Raw genomic sequence first — 14,984 nt, 5'->3', positions numbered from 1 at the left:
TATTTGAAAGTCACACAGAGTCGCTCAGTCTGGACGGGGCAGACGGCAGTTTCACTTCAGAACCCCACTGCGCCTAGTAGCTCAGAGAGGGTGACGTCATTCGAACGGCCCGCAGGCCCCACCCCCCAACCCTCCCGCCCTCAAGACCGCGACCACGCTCTCTCCGGGTAAACTACCATTCCCAGGAGTAGCCGCGCTCGCAGTCCATCCCCATTGGTCGCGCCCCGGAAGCCCCGCCCCTCACCCAGTGCCCCGCCCCCGCCACGCCTATTTCAGAAAGTCACCGTTCCAAGCTGCGCCTGCCTTTCCCCACGTGGATCCCTGGCCGTGAGTTCCTTGGAGCGGCGGTTCTGGGGGCGGCCCCGCGTTGCGTCCCCCTCCGGCCGGGCATGAACCGCTATCTTGTGCCGGTGTCTGTGCTGGGCACAGCGGTGGGTGGCGCGGTGCTGCTCAAGTGAGTATGTGGCACTCATGGGTGATTGCGGGGCGATCGGCAGCCAAGGGAGGGAAGACCGGGTGGAGACTCCTCTCCCACCCAGGAGCCCTCTAGCTCACCCCACCAGCAGTGTCCTCAGAGAATGTGGGGGGCAAACCGAGGCCCCAAGACGGCAGGTCACGGCCAAGGTCACCCAGAGGAAGGGGCGGAACCGGGCCCTTGTAAACATTTTGGTCTAGTTGCTTTCGGACTTTTGATAAATTCATTAATTCAGCAAATATTTTTGGATCAGTTCCCATATGTCACTTTGCTGGCCCAAGGAAAATGTACAAGGTACAAGGAAAATGTATGCCACCGAAGCTCTTGTTATCCGAAATTAGGGAAACAAATAGAATTCTCCAACTCAGTAAACGGAAAGCTGGTATTGCATGGGATGTATACACAGTTCTTGTCTTTCCTAGGCTACTTTACTTTAAAAAGAAAAAAAAAAGCTACCAAGTATTGTATAGCAGCACTGTTCAGTAGAACTGTCTGCGGTGCTGGGAATGCTGTGATGTTTTATGTTTGTGCCGTGCGTTACCTGGGGCTATTGAGAGCTTAAAGTATGGCTGTAGTATGCGGGTAGTTAATGTGGTATTGTGTGATACGCTTAAAAACTTATTAAGAGGGCAGATCTCAATATAAACGTAAATGTTCCTGCCACAGTAAAAAAATAAAAAGATTAGCAATATGTAATGTTTATTAGTTACACAAGAGAAGAGATTGTCTGGGAGTTATGCCAGAAAATAATTGGAATTTTGGATTAGTTTCTTTTTTTTTTAAGGGCATGAAGGATAGACTAAATCTCTGTGAATAATTACCTTTGGATTTATTTATCTGCTCTATGATGAGGCTTCATTTTGAACTTGTTCCTCCTGATCTGATAATGTCTTTTCAATTTAGTTGGCAGGTATCTTGTTATTTATAATTCATTAAATTACTGCTGTTGTAAATATGAACTAGATATTTTTGGAAACCTCTAGAAAATGGAGTAAATAATATAGAATTATGGTAATAAAATTCATTGGCCACTGTTTTTATTTTTATTCATACTATTGTCTTTTAGTTCTGAAAAAGCTAAAAATAAATAAAGTGCCACTATGGGGAGAATGAAAAATAATTGAATGCCCTGGAAAAGAAAACATGGCTATTTATTTTTAATTTAAATTAAAAATTAGCCTCATGTGACTAGTGGCCACCATATTGAACAGTGCCCTTCTCTTGTATGGAGATGGCATTTTTTTTATTTGGCTAGTGCCCTATTGATGACATTTGGTGGTTTCTGTCTTGTTTTTGGATACCTTTGGTTTTTCAACAGAATGTGAAAGAATTCACAAAACTCAGAAAAGTAGGAAAATAGGAAAAGATTTATCGAAAGTAGGGCAGCAAGGATGCCCATGGCAGTGTCTAGAGAAGATGGCTGCGCTGATGAGAAGGAGAAACAAGGGCAGATGAGTTGCTGGGGACAGAGTCTAGAGTAGACAGCTGCCATGGGTTTCTGTTTAGCGGGGTTTTATATTTTTCTATGCAGGATGTAGGGTGTTGGTCAGCTTGCAGGGGGTTGCTATTATAATTGGCCTCCTCTAGGAACTATCCCGTTCCCATCCATAATGGATTCAGGGTGCTCGTCAGCTTGCAGGGGACTTCTTCCAGGAACTGTTCTCTTCCCATCAATAAAGGGTGTTTGTTTGATTGCTGGGGGTTGCCGTTGCTGTTGGCCTCCTTTGGGAACTGTTTTGTTCCCATCTATGATGGATGTAAGGTGCTTGTTGGCTTGCAGGTGCAGTGCTAGCTGGGAGATTCAGAGCCACACAATTTTCTTTTAAGTTTGTTTTTGTTAACACAAGCTTGCTCCTGTTAACTCTTTGCCTGTCTCATTAATTTCCAGTTTTTAGCCTCTGGGGAATATGTGTATAGTAGCAGCATCATGGCCCCCCCAAGGATGTGCACACCCTGTGCTCAGAAGCTGTGAATATGTTCCCTTACCCGTCAAAGCAGATGTCATTGAGTTAAGGACCTTGAGATGAGGTGATCCTGGTTTATCCAGGTGGGCCCACTTACGTCATAAGGGGGAGGCAGGAGAGTCAGAGTCAGAGATTTGAAGGAGGAGAAAGGGGCCACCAGCCAAGGAATGCTGGAGGCCCCTAGAAGCTGGAAAAGGCGAGGGACCGGATTTTGCCCTGGAGCTTCCAGAAGGAACAGACTCTGCCAAAACCTTGCTTTTATCCCAGTAAGGCCTGCAGAACTGTAGGAGAATACATTTGCCTGGTTTTAACCACTGAGCTTGTGGTAGTTTGTTACATCAGCCATAGGACATGAATATAGGGGGTCTTTATAAAAAAAAAAAACAATTGTCACATCCTTGAGGCTTCCCAAAGGCAGACTGTGCTCCGCCCTTTACCTGTAACACGACCATGGCCCCAAGGAGTTATGTGATGTCCTTTCTGTCTTTCATTTGGGGGAACACAAGGCTCAGAGGGGTCATGTGCCCAAGGTCAAAGCAGTCGGGGTAACCTGTGCTGAATGGACAGACAGATGGAACTGACTGTGCTGTTTCTTACCTTTAGGGATTATGTTGCCGGTGGGGCTTGTCCCAGCAAGGCCACCATTCAGGGGAAGACCGTCATTGTGACGGGTGCCAACACAGGCATTGGGAAGCAGACTGCTTTGGAGCTGGCCAGAAGAGGTGAGGTCCTGCTTTCTCTGCAGGGGCTTGGGGCGTGAGACTGGCGATGGAGGGTGTGCTTCCCCAGGGGATGTGAAGGTCATCCAATTCTTTTGCCTGCAAGTAGCAGAAACCATACTCACACTGGCTTAAGCCAAAAAGGCTGGCGACCCTGGATGAGGTAAAGTGGGGTTCAGGGTCTCAGAGGAGGCTGTGGATACTCAGCAATTTTTGGTTTTAGTTTTTTTCTGCGTTGGCCTCACTTTTTCCTACTTCAGATGGATTCGGCCCTAATGGCTGGCTCGGGACCTGGGTCAGAGGTAAAGGTCAAGACCTGGCTTCAGGCTCTTCTGGTGTACTGGTCAGGCATTTTGTAGAGCGCCTTCAATTTGGGTATTCAGTGTTTTTCTCAAGGTCTGACTGGGGTTTGGGAGGAATTCCACAGAGGAGAGGTGCCCTCCTCATCTCACACGGGTCTGTTGTGAAGTTAGCACGAATGGGATTTCCTGAGGGGTCAGGCACGAGAAAGGGTAGAGTCAGGGTGTTTGGCCTGAGCAGCTGGAAGGCCAGAGCTGTTTGGCTGGTACAGGAAGGCTGAGGCAGGTATGAGGGCGGGGGCACAGTGGACACTTTCTCTGGGCTTTTTGAGTCACAGTGGCCAGGAACTAGGCCCAAGTCACCTGTCTACCCCTGAGGTCAGAGTGGTGGGGCGCTCTGATGGGCAGCCCCACAGCACCACAGGGGTTTCCCCAAGGGAGGACGTGTTTTCCTCTCAGGATGAGGTCAGAAGGGAAATTGGGAAGACATACCCACTGCTGTCCTGAGGGCTGGGATACCACTGGGAAGACGTACAGATTCAGGGGTCCGAGGAGTTCCATTTTGGACAGTGAGGGGGCAGTGGAATGTACAGGAGGGGCTGGGTCCCCTGTGGGTGGGGTCAGCCACACAGGTCCACATGGTCCTCTCAAACCTTGCTTTCTGTTCTCACTTTTCTAATTTTTTTAAAGTCATTTTTATGTCTATGTTGAGATTTAATTCACATACCACACAATTCACCCATTGAAAAATGTGCACTTCAGGGAGTTGTGGTATAGTCAGAGTCGTGCAACCATTGCCACTCTCAATTTTAGAACATTTTCATCACCTCCAAACAAAACCTTGCCTCCCTTAGTCATCACGCCCCAATTTGCTTCCCCTCCCTAGGAAACCATTAATCTACCTTCTATGGATTTGCCTGTTGTGGACATTTCATATAAATAGAACCATACACTATGTGTCCTTTGGCGTCAGGCTCTTTTCACTCAGCCTTAGGTTCTATGTTACAGGATGTATCTATACTCCAGTCCTTTTTCATGGCTGAATAATATTCCACTGTATGGACAGACTGTGTTTTGTTTAACCACCATCTGTTGATGGGCTCTTGGGTTTTGTCTACCTTTCCACTGTTGTGCATAGTGCTGCTGTGGACACGTTTTTGTGCGGACTTCAATTTTCATTTGCACTGGGTATGCGTATCTAGGAGTGGATCCTTTTTTTAAAAAATTTTTTTGGTGCCGGGGCCTGCGGTACGCCGCTTCAGTGAGGGGCTCGACCGCGGCCACCCGGCCTGTTGCTTTTCTGGGCGCCACTCCTCCGGCCCGCCCGACGCGACGCGCCAGTAGCGCGATACTGATTCTTCTCGGCTCTTGGGCGCTGCTCTGAGCAGCGTCACCCTTTATACCAGGAAGCTGGCGGGCACTATGGGAAAAAAACAAAACAAGAAGAATGTGGAGGAGGTGCTAGAAGAGGAGGAAGAGGAATATGTGGTGGAAAAAGTTCTTGACCGTCGAGTGGTAAAAGGCAAAGTGGAGTACCTCCTAAAGTGGAAGGGGTTCTCGGATGCGGACAACACGTGGGAGCCAGAAGAGAACCTGGATTGCCCCGACCTCATTGCTGAGTTTCTACAGTCACAGAAAACAGCACATGAGACGGATAAATCAGAGGGAGGCAAGCGCAAAGCCGACTCTGATTCTGAAGATAAGGGAGAGGAGAGCAAACCAAAGAAGAAAAAAGAAGAGTCAGAAAAGCCACGAGGCTTTGCCCGGGGTTTGGAGCCAGAGCGGATTATTGGAGCTACAGACTCCAGTGGAGAACTCATGTTCCTGATGAAATGGAAAAACTCTGATGAGGCTGACCTGGTCCCTGCCAAGGAAGCCAATGTCAAGTGCCCCCAGGTTGTCATATCCTTCTATGAGGAAAGGCTGACGTGGCATTCCTACCCCTCGGAAGATGATGACAAAAAAGATGACAAGAATTAATTCTCTTGAGTACCAGCCCCTGTCACATCTGACTGTGGGTTTCAAGTGGGGAGAGGAAGGAGTTCTTGTGTTGACACCATAGAGGTGGCTTGAGAAGATGTCCTTTGAAGAGCCAGTATAGTTTCTGTGCCCTACAGCAGCCCAAGTGCTTTAAAGCCGCTCCATGCTGTGTAGTTTGCACACTCATCCCAGTGAAGGGGAAGGAGGATAAGTGTTTCAAGGCAGCTCGTTCTGCACTTCGCTGAGAAAAGCAAAGGGCCTTCTATGAAGGACAAAACTTGCAGAATGGGTGTATGGGAGAGCAAAAAGGTACTGCAAATCTTCAAAGAGCATCTCCACAATCCACAGCCTTCTTCCCAATAGTGTTAACTCTGCATTTTTACAGCGTAGCATGTGTGTAGTTTTTGGCTATTACTGGTGTATTATTTGGGTGTGGGAGGGATGGGGTGGGAAGGAAGGGAGATGGGTAGGATCGTTTTTGTTAAAATTGGGCCTGATCGGGGAAATGAAACAATGGAAAGAACAACTAATGATTTGGTTCTGTGTCCAAAATATTTTATCTTTTCACAAAATGTCATTGGCAATCTAAATAAGGACTGTGAGAGACTGTTTAGAAGCTGTGAATGCCTGAAACTTATAAGCCACGGTGTTCCCTGCCTGAGCTTAATGCTGTTCCCAACAAAAGACTAACAACGCTGCCATTTTGGGAATGGAAACTGGTTAAGGAGGGAAAGTCTTTTATTGGAGCGTATACAAAGGCAGATCATTCTGTCTTAGAGGTGCTAATTATTAAAATTGACAAGAAGTCCCTTTTCCAATTGTTAAGTTATAAATATTAGCTTGTCCATCCAAGCCACTGACTGAAGTATCTAGGGAGGGGAAGAGGAGGGGACATGGGAGGTGTGAGAGTAAAGGGAAGGGCCCAGGCTCTTGGAACTTCTATGTTTTTTGAACCTTGAACTCTGAAACCATTGGTGGCAGGGTTCAGTCACTGACAGCACAAGTTTATCGAATCACTTCAAGAGTTGGATTATTTCAAAAGACCTGGTCTCAGAAGAAGACTAAACTTTCATACTGGGCAGTGGTTCACTTTAAAACACAAAACTTTTTTAATCCTAAGAATTAACTAATACCCAAAATACTGTCTTGAATTATGAAATCCATCAGTTCTTGACATCATTTAGACCTGTATCTAGAACTCCATTGTAAAATCTTTTTAGGCATGTGTTAGGTTTCTGTGAAAACTTTGTTTAAATGTAAACTTCATACCACACTGTCAGTTTTTGTTTTAATAAAACTATAGATTTATAAAAAAAAAAAAAAAAATTTTTTGCTATCCTGGGCTTTCAGGAGGCAACATCATCCTGGCCTGTCGAGACATGGAGAAGTGTGAGGCGGCGGCAAAGGACATTCGTGGGGTGACCCTGAATCACCATGTCAACGCCCGGCACCTGGATTTGGCCTCTCTGAAGTCCATTCGAGAGTTTGCAGCCAAGATCACTGAAGGTAGGAGGGAGGGCACTGGCCTGTGGGCAGGGTCTCGGGTGGCCAGGCTCTGAGGAGCAAATTAAACCAGGCCTGGACCTCATTGCCCACAGAGCCAAAAATGTTTACTACCTGGTCCTTCCCAGAGAGAGTTTGCTGACTCCTGCTCTTTAGGAAAACGAACTCCTGCATTAGCTTGGATCCTATAAGAAGTAGAAGCCAAGATGGTAGGTGGAGGAGGAGTTAGCCATGGAAGAGGGGCAGCAGCAGTGATTCATCCATTGTTTCTTGAGGCTTTCTGGCTTTCAGGTGACGCCAGGGACAGAGATGAGTCAGATTCAGGCTTTGCCTCCAAGGAGCGCCCGGTCCGGCGGGGACACAGCCATGAGAATCCTGCACTGCTGGAGGAGCCACAAGCACAGTGCAGACTCCCTGGACCTCCCACTTCTTTGCTGGGCATTTCTTTTTGCAAATCCAGGGGATCAGGCTGGTGTTTTTTTTTTTTTTTTTTTTTAAAGATTTTATTGGGGAAGGGGAACAGGACTTTATTGGGGAACAGTGTGTACTTCCAGGCCTTTTTTCCAAGTCAAGTTGTCCTTTCAATCTTAGTTGTGGAGGTTAGTTGTGGAGGGTTCAGCTTCAAGTTGTTGTCCTTTCAGTCTTAGTTGTGGAGGGCGCAGCTCACCTCTGGTCCAGTTGCCGTTTTCTAGTTGCAGGGGGCACAGCCCACCATCCCTTCCGGGAGTCGAGGAATCGAACTGGCAACCTTCTGGTTGAGAGCCCGCGCTCCAACCAACTGAGCCATCCGGGAGGCAGCTCAGCTCAAGGTGCCGTGTTCAATCTTAGTTGCAGGGGGCGCTGCCCACCATCCCTTGCGGGACTTGAGGAATTGAACGGGCAACCTTGTGGTTGAGAGCCCACTGGCCCGTGTGGGAATCGAACTGGCAACCTTCGGAGTTAGGAGCATGGAGCTCTAACTGCCCCCGCTCCTGAGCCACCGGGCTGGCCCCAGGCTGGTGTTTTTCAGCACTTCTGTTGCATTAGTTGTTTACTCACACTTTTTGCTTCCCACCTGGTGTTTTTAGAACTATTCACGTATTTATTTTTTTTTTTGAATAGGAATAACCTTTCCAGGAATAAACATTCAGAAAGTACAAACGAGGAGACAGGGACAGGTCTCCCTGCCACTCCTGCCCATAGCTACCCAGACTCCTTCCTCACGTGTGTTCAGTTCTCCCCCACGTGTCTTGCTGGAGACAGTTTATGCATTTATAAAGCAGGCAGGTGTATACACCTCCCCTTGGCTTTTTTGTACAAATCAGAGCCTGTTATACTCCTGGTGCTCCATGCTCTTTCTCCCCCATTGTCTCTTAGAGATCAGTTTTAGGCAGAGTGTCCCAGTTCTTGCGGCTACATTGTATTTCTTCATTCTTTTCTTGCAGCTACATTGTGTTCCATTGTGTGGATCTGACAGGTGATGTTACTGGTTCTCTACCAATGGCCACTTGGCTTCCAGGTTTTCAGGGCCACAGGCACCGATGCTGTGAACATCCTCGTATATCTGTGTTGTTTCTCACACATGTGAGGGTCTCTGCAGATCTTGAACAACCTCTTCCTTTCCACCCAGCTCTGTATTAAATGAAAGCAGGAAAGCTAGTGGGGAGACAGCAGCTATTTCTCAGAAGTGGTGAAGAAATAAACATTTATGGAGTGTTTTTTTTTAACTCCTGATGCAAAGAAATACATATTTGTTGTGGACAATCTATTAAAATCCTGAACAGTAAGTAAGAACTAAACACCTTTGATTGCACACCAGCCCTAAGGGAGTCACTGTTAACCTTTTTTCCCCCCTCTACAACGTGAAGCTTTCATCTTGAAAACATAGCTGGTCTTCTTTATTTTAACAATACAAATTAATAATATGCAGGAAGAATTGCAGGGGGGAAACTGAGTCACAGAGGAGCTGTATAACTTAGCTGGGATCATACTGGTCAGGGTAGAGCTGGGGGACTCGAACCCCCCTCTGATAGGCTCCAGAGCTTATGATCCTGATGGGTAGGCCACATCCCCTTCCCCTCAAATAAAGAACAAAATAGAAGCTCTGTTTATTAGGTGCTACATGACTAATTCATTGTTTTCATTGATCCCAAAACCATTTTGGGAATGTTATGGGTTCTGTTGTGTCCTCCCAAAAAAGACATGTTGGAGGGGTCCTACCCTCAGTGCCTCAGACTGTCACCTTATTTAGAGAGGGGAATCTTTACAGAGGTAACCAAGTGAAAATGAGGTCATTAAGGTGGGCCCTAATCCATCTGACTGGTGTCCTTATAAGAAGAGATTAGCACACAGACATTTACAGAGGGAGGACCACGTGAGGAATCAGGGAGGTGGCTGTGTACAAGATGAGAGAGGCCTGGAACAGATTCTCCCTCATGGTCTCAGAGGGAACCAGCCCTGTGACACGTTCCAGCCTCCAGGACTGGGGGACAATAGTGTTCAAGCCACCCAGTGTGAGGCCAGAGATCAAGGTATTGGCAGGAGGACTGCACTGGATAGAATCTTTCCTCAGATTTCCAGCTTCTGGTGGTGGCCGTCAATCCTGGTGTTCTTTGGCTGGTGTGCAGCTCTCTTTGGCTGCATCTCTCCACTCTCTGCCTTCGTCATCACAACATGGTCTCCCCATGTGCATGTCTGTGTCCAAATTTCCCTGTCTTATAAGGACGCCAGTCATGTTCGATAGGGCCCACCCTGTGTCCTCATCTTTACTTGATTATTTCTGCAAAGACTCTGTTTCCAAAGAAAGATCACATTCACAGGTTCCGGGTAGACATGAATGTTTGGGGAACACTGGTCAGCCCAGCAGGTATGGAGCTGACACGTTTGCCCTGACCTTTGCCTTCCAGAGGAACAGCAAGTACACGTCCTGGTCAACAACGCGGCCGTGATGCGGTGCCCCCACTGGACCACTGAGGACGGCTTTGAGATGCAGCTTGGCGTTAACTACCTGGGTGAGGCCACAGGCTGCGTGGTGTTGGTGTCAGCCTGGGATGTGGGCGGGGTCCCCAGTGGGCCAAACACAGGCTCACAGTGCAGGTAGGGGGTGCCTTCCGCCACTGTCCAAGGCGTCCGGATCACCTGGTGGCTTGGGGTTGCCTGATCACCTCTGGATGTTCAGTCTTTCGGAACCTCTATCAGTCTCTTGACATCTTGCCCCTTTGTCTGTCCTCCAGTCTTAGTCTGTCTTTCAGTTATGCTGTTAGTCTATTTGTCGTCACCCTGAATGCACCTAGGGTTCTGTTAGTAAGGGCAAAGAGGCAGTGGGTCATACTGGATCAGGGCCCACCCTAATGACCTTACTTTAATTGCCTCTGTAAAGACCCCAGATCCCATCTACAAATAAGGTCACATTCTGAGGTTCTGGAAGGTTGGACTTCAACATATGTTTTAGTGGGGAGAAGGACACAATTAAACCCTAAACACACATATTACTATCATTCATACCCTATTGGTTGGTATTCAGTCACATGACCTGATGCAGCTACAAAGGAGTCTGGGAAATGTAGTCTTTCACTGGGCAGTGTTGTGCAAAGCCAAAAATCATATTACTGAAGAAATGGAGAAAATATTTTGGGAGACAGAAGGCAGTCTCTTTCCCAGTTGACCTCATAGAGTTATCAAAGGTCTTGACGTTTGGGGTTGGATAATTCCTTGTGGGGACTGTCCCGTGCATTGTAGAATGTCGAGCAACGTCCCTGGCCTCTACCCAATAGATGGCAGTAATGCCCCCATTTCACTCTGTAGTTGTGACAACCAAAATTGTCTCCAGATAATGCCAAATATTCCCTGGGGGGGCAAAATTACATCCGATTAGGAACCTTGTGTTATTGGGAGGGTGAAATAAGGTAATGTTCTCAGCATGGTCCTAGGCATGTGGTAAGAGTTCAATAAAAGTTATCTTTTTGTCATCTTTCATCCAGGTCACTTTCTTCTGACAAACTTACTGCTGGACAAGCTGAAGGCCTCGGCCCCTTCACGGATCATCAACCTCTCATCTTTGGCCCACGTTGCTGGGCGCATAGACTTTGATGACTTGAACTGGGAGAAGAGGAAGTATGACACTAAAGCGGCCTACTGCCAGAGTAAGCTGGCTGTCATCCTCTTCACCAAGGAGCTGAGCCGGCGGCTGCAAGGTGCGAGTGTGGCCTCCTTCTTCCTTTAGCTCTGAGCCTGGAACAGTTCTGCTGTGACCCTGGGCTGATGAGAGGTCACGCACTGGCTCCAGGACAGAGTAGGCAAGTGAATGACACACACACCAGAAGGCTCCCCATTGGTGCCTGAAGCAGACATCACTAATCAATCGCAGTCTTCTTCCCTGCTCATCCAGGACAGGCATCTGAGCCTTTGGTGCTCTAGGCTATCTAAGCAATCTCTTTGGCTGTCATTTCAGGGAGTGGGGACGGGTGGATGTTGCTATTGGCATCTAGTGGACAGAATCCAGAGATGCTGTTCAATATCTTACAGTGCACAGGGTAAAGAATGATTGGATCTCAACATCCATAGTGCTGAAGTTGAAAAGTCTGCCCTTCACCCTTGCTTCTCAAAGTGGACCAGCAGCATCAGCTCACCTGGAAGCTTGTCATAATTGCAGCATCTCAGACCCCACCCTGATCCATTGCTTCAGACTTTCTGCGGGGTGGGGCCAGTGGTCTGGGTTTTTCCAGCCCTCCATGTTATTTTTATACACACACTCAGGTTGAAAGGCTCTGCTCTGGGCAGCCATGAAACAGAGCTGTCTTGCGAGATGAGACTACCTGTCATGGAGACTTCAGAGCAAGAAGGTGGTGTGGGTTTGAGGGTAGGAAACGGGAGACCCCCCCAGGGCTCAGGGTGGGCAGCATCAGGCTTCCTGGGAAGGAGTGAACCTGGTGTCTGACCCCCTCCCCACTCCTTATTCTTCCTTTCTCTCCCCAGGTACAGGAGTGACCGTCAATGCTTTGCACCCCGGTGTGGCCAGGACAGAACTGGGCAGACACACCGGCATGTATAACTCTGCCTTCTCCAGCTTCATGCTTGGTAAGTCCCCTCTCGGCCTGGGGTCCCTTAGCTGAACCTCTGCCCTCTCAGCAGGGGCCCAGGACCCTCCTCAGTGTATTAGCCATAGGATGTGTATAGGTATTTAGGGAAATTTATTAGAAGAGATTGGCTCATGATTTATGGAGGCTGAGAAGCCCCACCATCTGCCATTGGCATGCTGGAGACGCAGGACAGCTGGTGGTGTAGTTCTAGTCCACATCCAAAGGCCTGAGAACTAGGGGAGCTGGTGGTGTAAGCCCCAGTTTGAGTTTGATGGCCAGCAGTGCCGATACCTGAGGGCAGGAGGAGGTGGATGTCCCAGTTCAAGCAGAGAGAGTGAGCTAATTCACCCTTCCTCACCTTTTTGTTCTGTTCTGGCCCTGAACTAAGTGCATGCTGCCCAGGAATGAACGGATTTCCTTTATTCAGTCTAAGGATTCAAATGCTTATCTTCTGGTCATACCCTCAGACACACCCATAAGTAAGGTTTTACCTGCTCTCCAGGTGTCCCTTAGCCCAGTCAAGTTGACATATAAAATAAATCACACTCAGAGACTATTCTCAGGGGCTTTGCTCTGCCCTCTCCCCTGTATCTTCCATGGTACCAAGAACAAGTCACTTTTCTATGTCGATCTGGCCAGCCAGCCTCAGAATAGTCCCAGGAAACAGGCCAGAGCCCATCTGATGAAAAAACCGTGTCTCAGAGGAGGAGCCTGTAGAAGCCCACTGCTGGAGTCTGGCTGTGCTCAGGGGAACGTCAGCTTCACCCCGAAACTAGCTGTGCTACTCTGCAAGGCTCACCTCTCTGAGCCTCAGTTTACTCCTGCAACGTGAGGGCCAGCATAGTACCCGCCTCACAGTTGCTGGGAGGTTTATATGAGACCTCCCTTAAAAAGGCCAGCACAGTGCCTGGCCCAGATTTAAGCTGAGTAAATAATTAGAACTTTATAATTGGATTTGTAATGCTGAGAAACATTCAGTAGGTGAGTGCCAAGTGTCAAGGGTCTTAGGCTGAGGCTGGCACTGGAGGTGCTCAACAAGTACTCGTTATTTTAAAGCACGATGGGGCAGGGTGGGACTCAGGGCTGACAGAGAGGACAGAGGCCTTCCATCTGCCTGGGAAAGCCAGGGAGGCTTCCTGGGGGAGGCAGCTTTTCGGTTAGTCCCTGCATCTGGAGGGATTTGGCTAGGCAGAGCGAGGGAAGGGAATTCCTGGTGGAGGACACCCTAGGAGCAAAGGCCTGGAACTGGGCTCTGTGGGACTAAAGGCCAACGTCTGGCCTCAGTGGGCCCTGTGTCCTGGGGGTGGTGTAGGGCTTTCTGTGTACTCCTCTCTGAGTGTGTGTGGACTGAATGTTCTGTGGGCTGATTGCAGGACCCATCTTCTGGCTGCTGGTCAAGAGCCCCCAGCTGGCGGCCCAGCCCAGCACTTACCTGGTGGTGGCGGAGGAACTGGAAGGCGTTTCTGGAAAGTACTTCGATGGACTTAAAGAGAAAGCTCCGGCCCCTGAGGCAGAGGATGAGGAGGTAGCCCGGAGGCTTTGGGCTGAAAGTGCCCGCCTGGTGGGCTTAGAGATGTCTCATGGGTCCTCTGTGAGGGGAGAGCTCCTCCCCAAATAACCTGGGAGCAGGTGTGAAAGCCACCAAGGAGGCAGAGTCATCAGGATGGAGCAAGACCAAGGATAACTGCCATGCCCACATCACCGTCTAGGTGGCAGTATTGTATGGGCCTCAAGATTTCAAGGAACGTGGCTGCCATACCCGCTTCACCTCTAGGTGGCAGCACTGGCCAAGGAATGCTGGCTGCCATGCCCACATCACCCTCTAAATGGCAGTATTGACCTGGTTTTTTTCTTTTGTGGCCACAGTGGATTGGACTGCAGGTGGGCACCTTACCCAGGGGTTGGCTGGGGCACTGTGCCTGCCGAGAGGAGCCTCTGGTGTGGGCCACAGTTGGGGACCTTATGGCTATGGACAAGTTGTCTGACGGACACGGTCGAGTTCACGGTTCTCTGTGGGACCTTGTACAGCTCCAGCCTCCTCTCCGAGTCTCGGTTTCTCCAACTGTAGAATGTGTTCAATATCTTGACTACCTCACAGGATGGCGTGATGCCGAACAGGTCATTTCTTGGCTCAGTGAATAGTAGTGTGCATTCCTTCCCAGAGGAAGTTTACTGAGGGTCTTACATAAGCCAGACCTGGCCTTGTTATCCCCCAGTCACGCCCTGGACAACAGCTGCTGCTGCTGAGGACCCCGGATGCCGGAGTCATGACCTTTCCTTGGCCCATAGACTCTCAAGCTTATTCTTTAAATAGACTAATAATAAAACATCTAGCTGAGTCACAGGTTTTATTTTCTTCCTCCATGCCACTGAGGAAGTGCCAACGAGCTGAACAAGAACAACTCATGTATTTCTTCCTTTTGGGAAACTCAGACGTCAGGTTAAATATCAGGACAATAAAACAATCATGTTCAGATGTTTAGAGGTGAAAGGGTCCCTTCCCTCTTTTTATGTGGCGACAGTCATTGAAGTCTAGCTGTCTTCTGTGTTAGAAACAGGGCTGGCACTTAGCTCGGGCACAGATTCGAGGGGGGATGGCACCAAAAGCTCAGTAATCCAGATAAACATTTTAACATTAAAAAATGTATTATTTAATATTTACCATACTTCGGGAGGTCAGGGGTACTGCATCACATCCTACAATCCACAAAACAGCACAGAATGACTGGCCCTGGATGCCAGCAGTGGGGGGAGGGGAGTGGTGGAGGCTGAATCAAAGACACCCAACACTTTATAAATCCAGTTAGTTTTCTTTCTGTTACTGTGGGGACAGAGCCAGGAGTGCAGTTTCCAGGCTCTCGGCCTCACGTGGAAAGGTGCTGGCTCAGGTAGTAAATGGCCATCAACTGTGATTGGATGGCCATCAGCTGTGGCTAGTTGGCCGTCAGCTGTAACCAGTGAGCCATTGGCCACTAATATAACTGCGC

General features: G+C 48.7%; 2 protein-coding genes across 3 annotated transcripts; both read left to right on the top strand.

Annotated features, from left to right (window-relative positions):
- The first annotated feature begins 273 nt into the window (after positions 1-273).
- RDH13 (retinol dehydrogenase 13) lies at positions 274-14,335 on the top strand. 2 transcript variants are annotated; one of them, XM_033128273.1, is made up of 7 exons: positions 274-454; positions 3,043-3,161; positions 6,788-6,943; positions 9,826-9,930; positions 10,900-11,112; positions 11,894-11,995; positions 13,371-14,335. In XM_033128273.1, the coding sequence occupies exons 1-7, from the start codon at positions 390-392 to the stop codon at positions 13,613-13,615; spliced, it is 1,005 nt and encodes a 334-aa protein (XP_032984164.1). In that variant the 5' UTR covers positions 274-389; the 3' UTR covers positions 13,616-14,335. The 2 variants fall into 2 exon arrangements, with proteins under 2 accessions (XP_032984164.1, XP_032984165.1); XM_033128274.1 differs by lacking the exon at positions 9,826-9,930.
- On the top strand, positions 4,701-5,496 carry LOC117034862 (chromobox protein homolog 1-like). Its single transcript, XM_033128276.1, has one exon. The coding sequence runs from the start codon at positions 4,880-4,882 to the stop codon at positions 5,435-5,437; it is 558 nt and encodes a 185-aa protein (XP_032984167.1). The 5' UTR covers positions 4,701-4,879; the 3' UTR covers positions 5,438-5,496.
- Positions 14,336-14,984: the final 649 nt, after the last annotated feature.

This window comes from Rhinolophus ferrumequinum, chromosome 15 (genome assembly GCF_004115265.2).
Source record: "Rhinolophus ferrumequinum isolate MPI-CBG mRhiFer1 chromosome 15, mRhiFer1_v1.p, whole genome shotgun sequence".
In the NCBI taxonomy this organism is placed as follows: domain Eukaryota; kingdom Metazoa; phylum Chordata; class Mammalia; order Chiroptera; family Rhinolophidae; genus Rhinolophus; species Rhinolophus ferrumequinum.
The sequence above is the reverse complement of the archived record's forward strand: the minus strand, read 5'-3'. Positions and strand labels throughout refer to the sequence as shown.

Excerpts from the sequence above, each read along its gene's own strand:
- RDH13 (XM_033128273.1), top strand. The coding sequence starts at position 390 with ATGAACCGCTATCTTGTGCCGGTGTCTGTGCTGGGCACAGCGGTGGGT. Across the intron at positions 3,162-6,787 it reads TTTGGAGCTGGCCAGAAGAG|GAGGCAACATCATCCTGGCC; the intron begins GTGAGGTCCTGC and ends CTGGGCTTTCAG. Across the intron at positions 11,113-11,893 it reads GCTGAGCCGGCGGCTGCAAG|GTACAGGAGTGACCGTCAAT; the intron begins GTGCGAGTGTGG and ends TTCTCTCCCCAG.
- LOC117034862 (XM_033128276.1), top strand. The coding sequence starts at position 4,880 with ATGGGAAAAAAACAAAACAAGAAGAATGTGGAGGAGGTGCTAGAAGAG.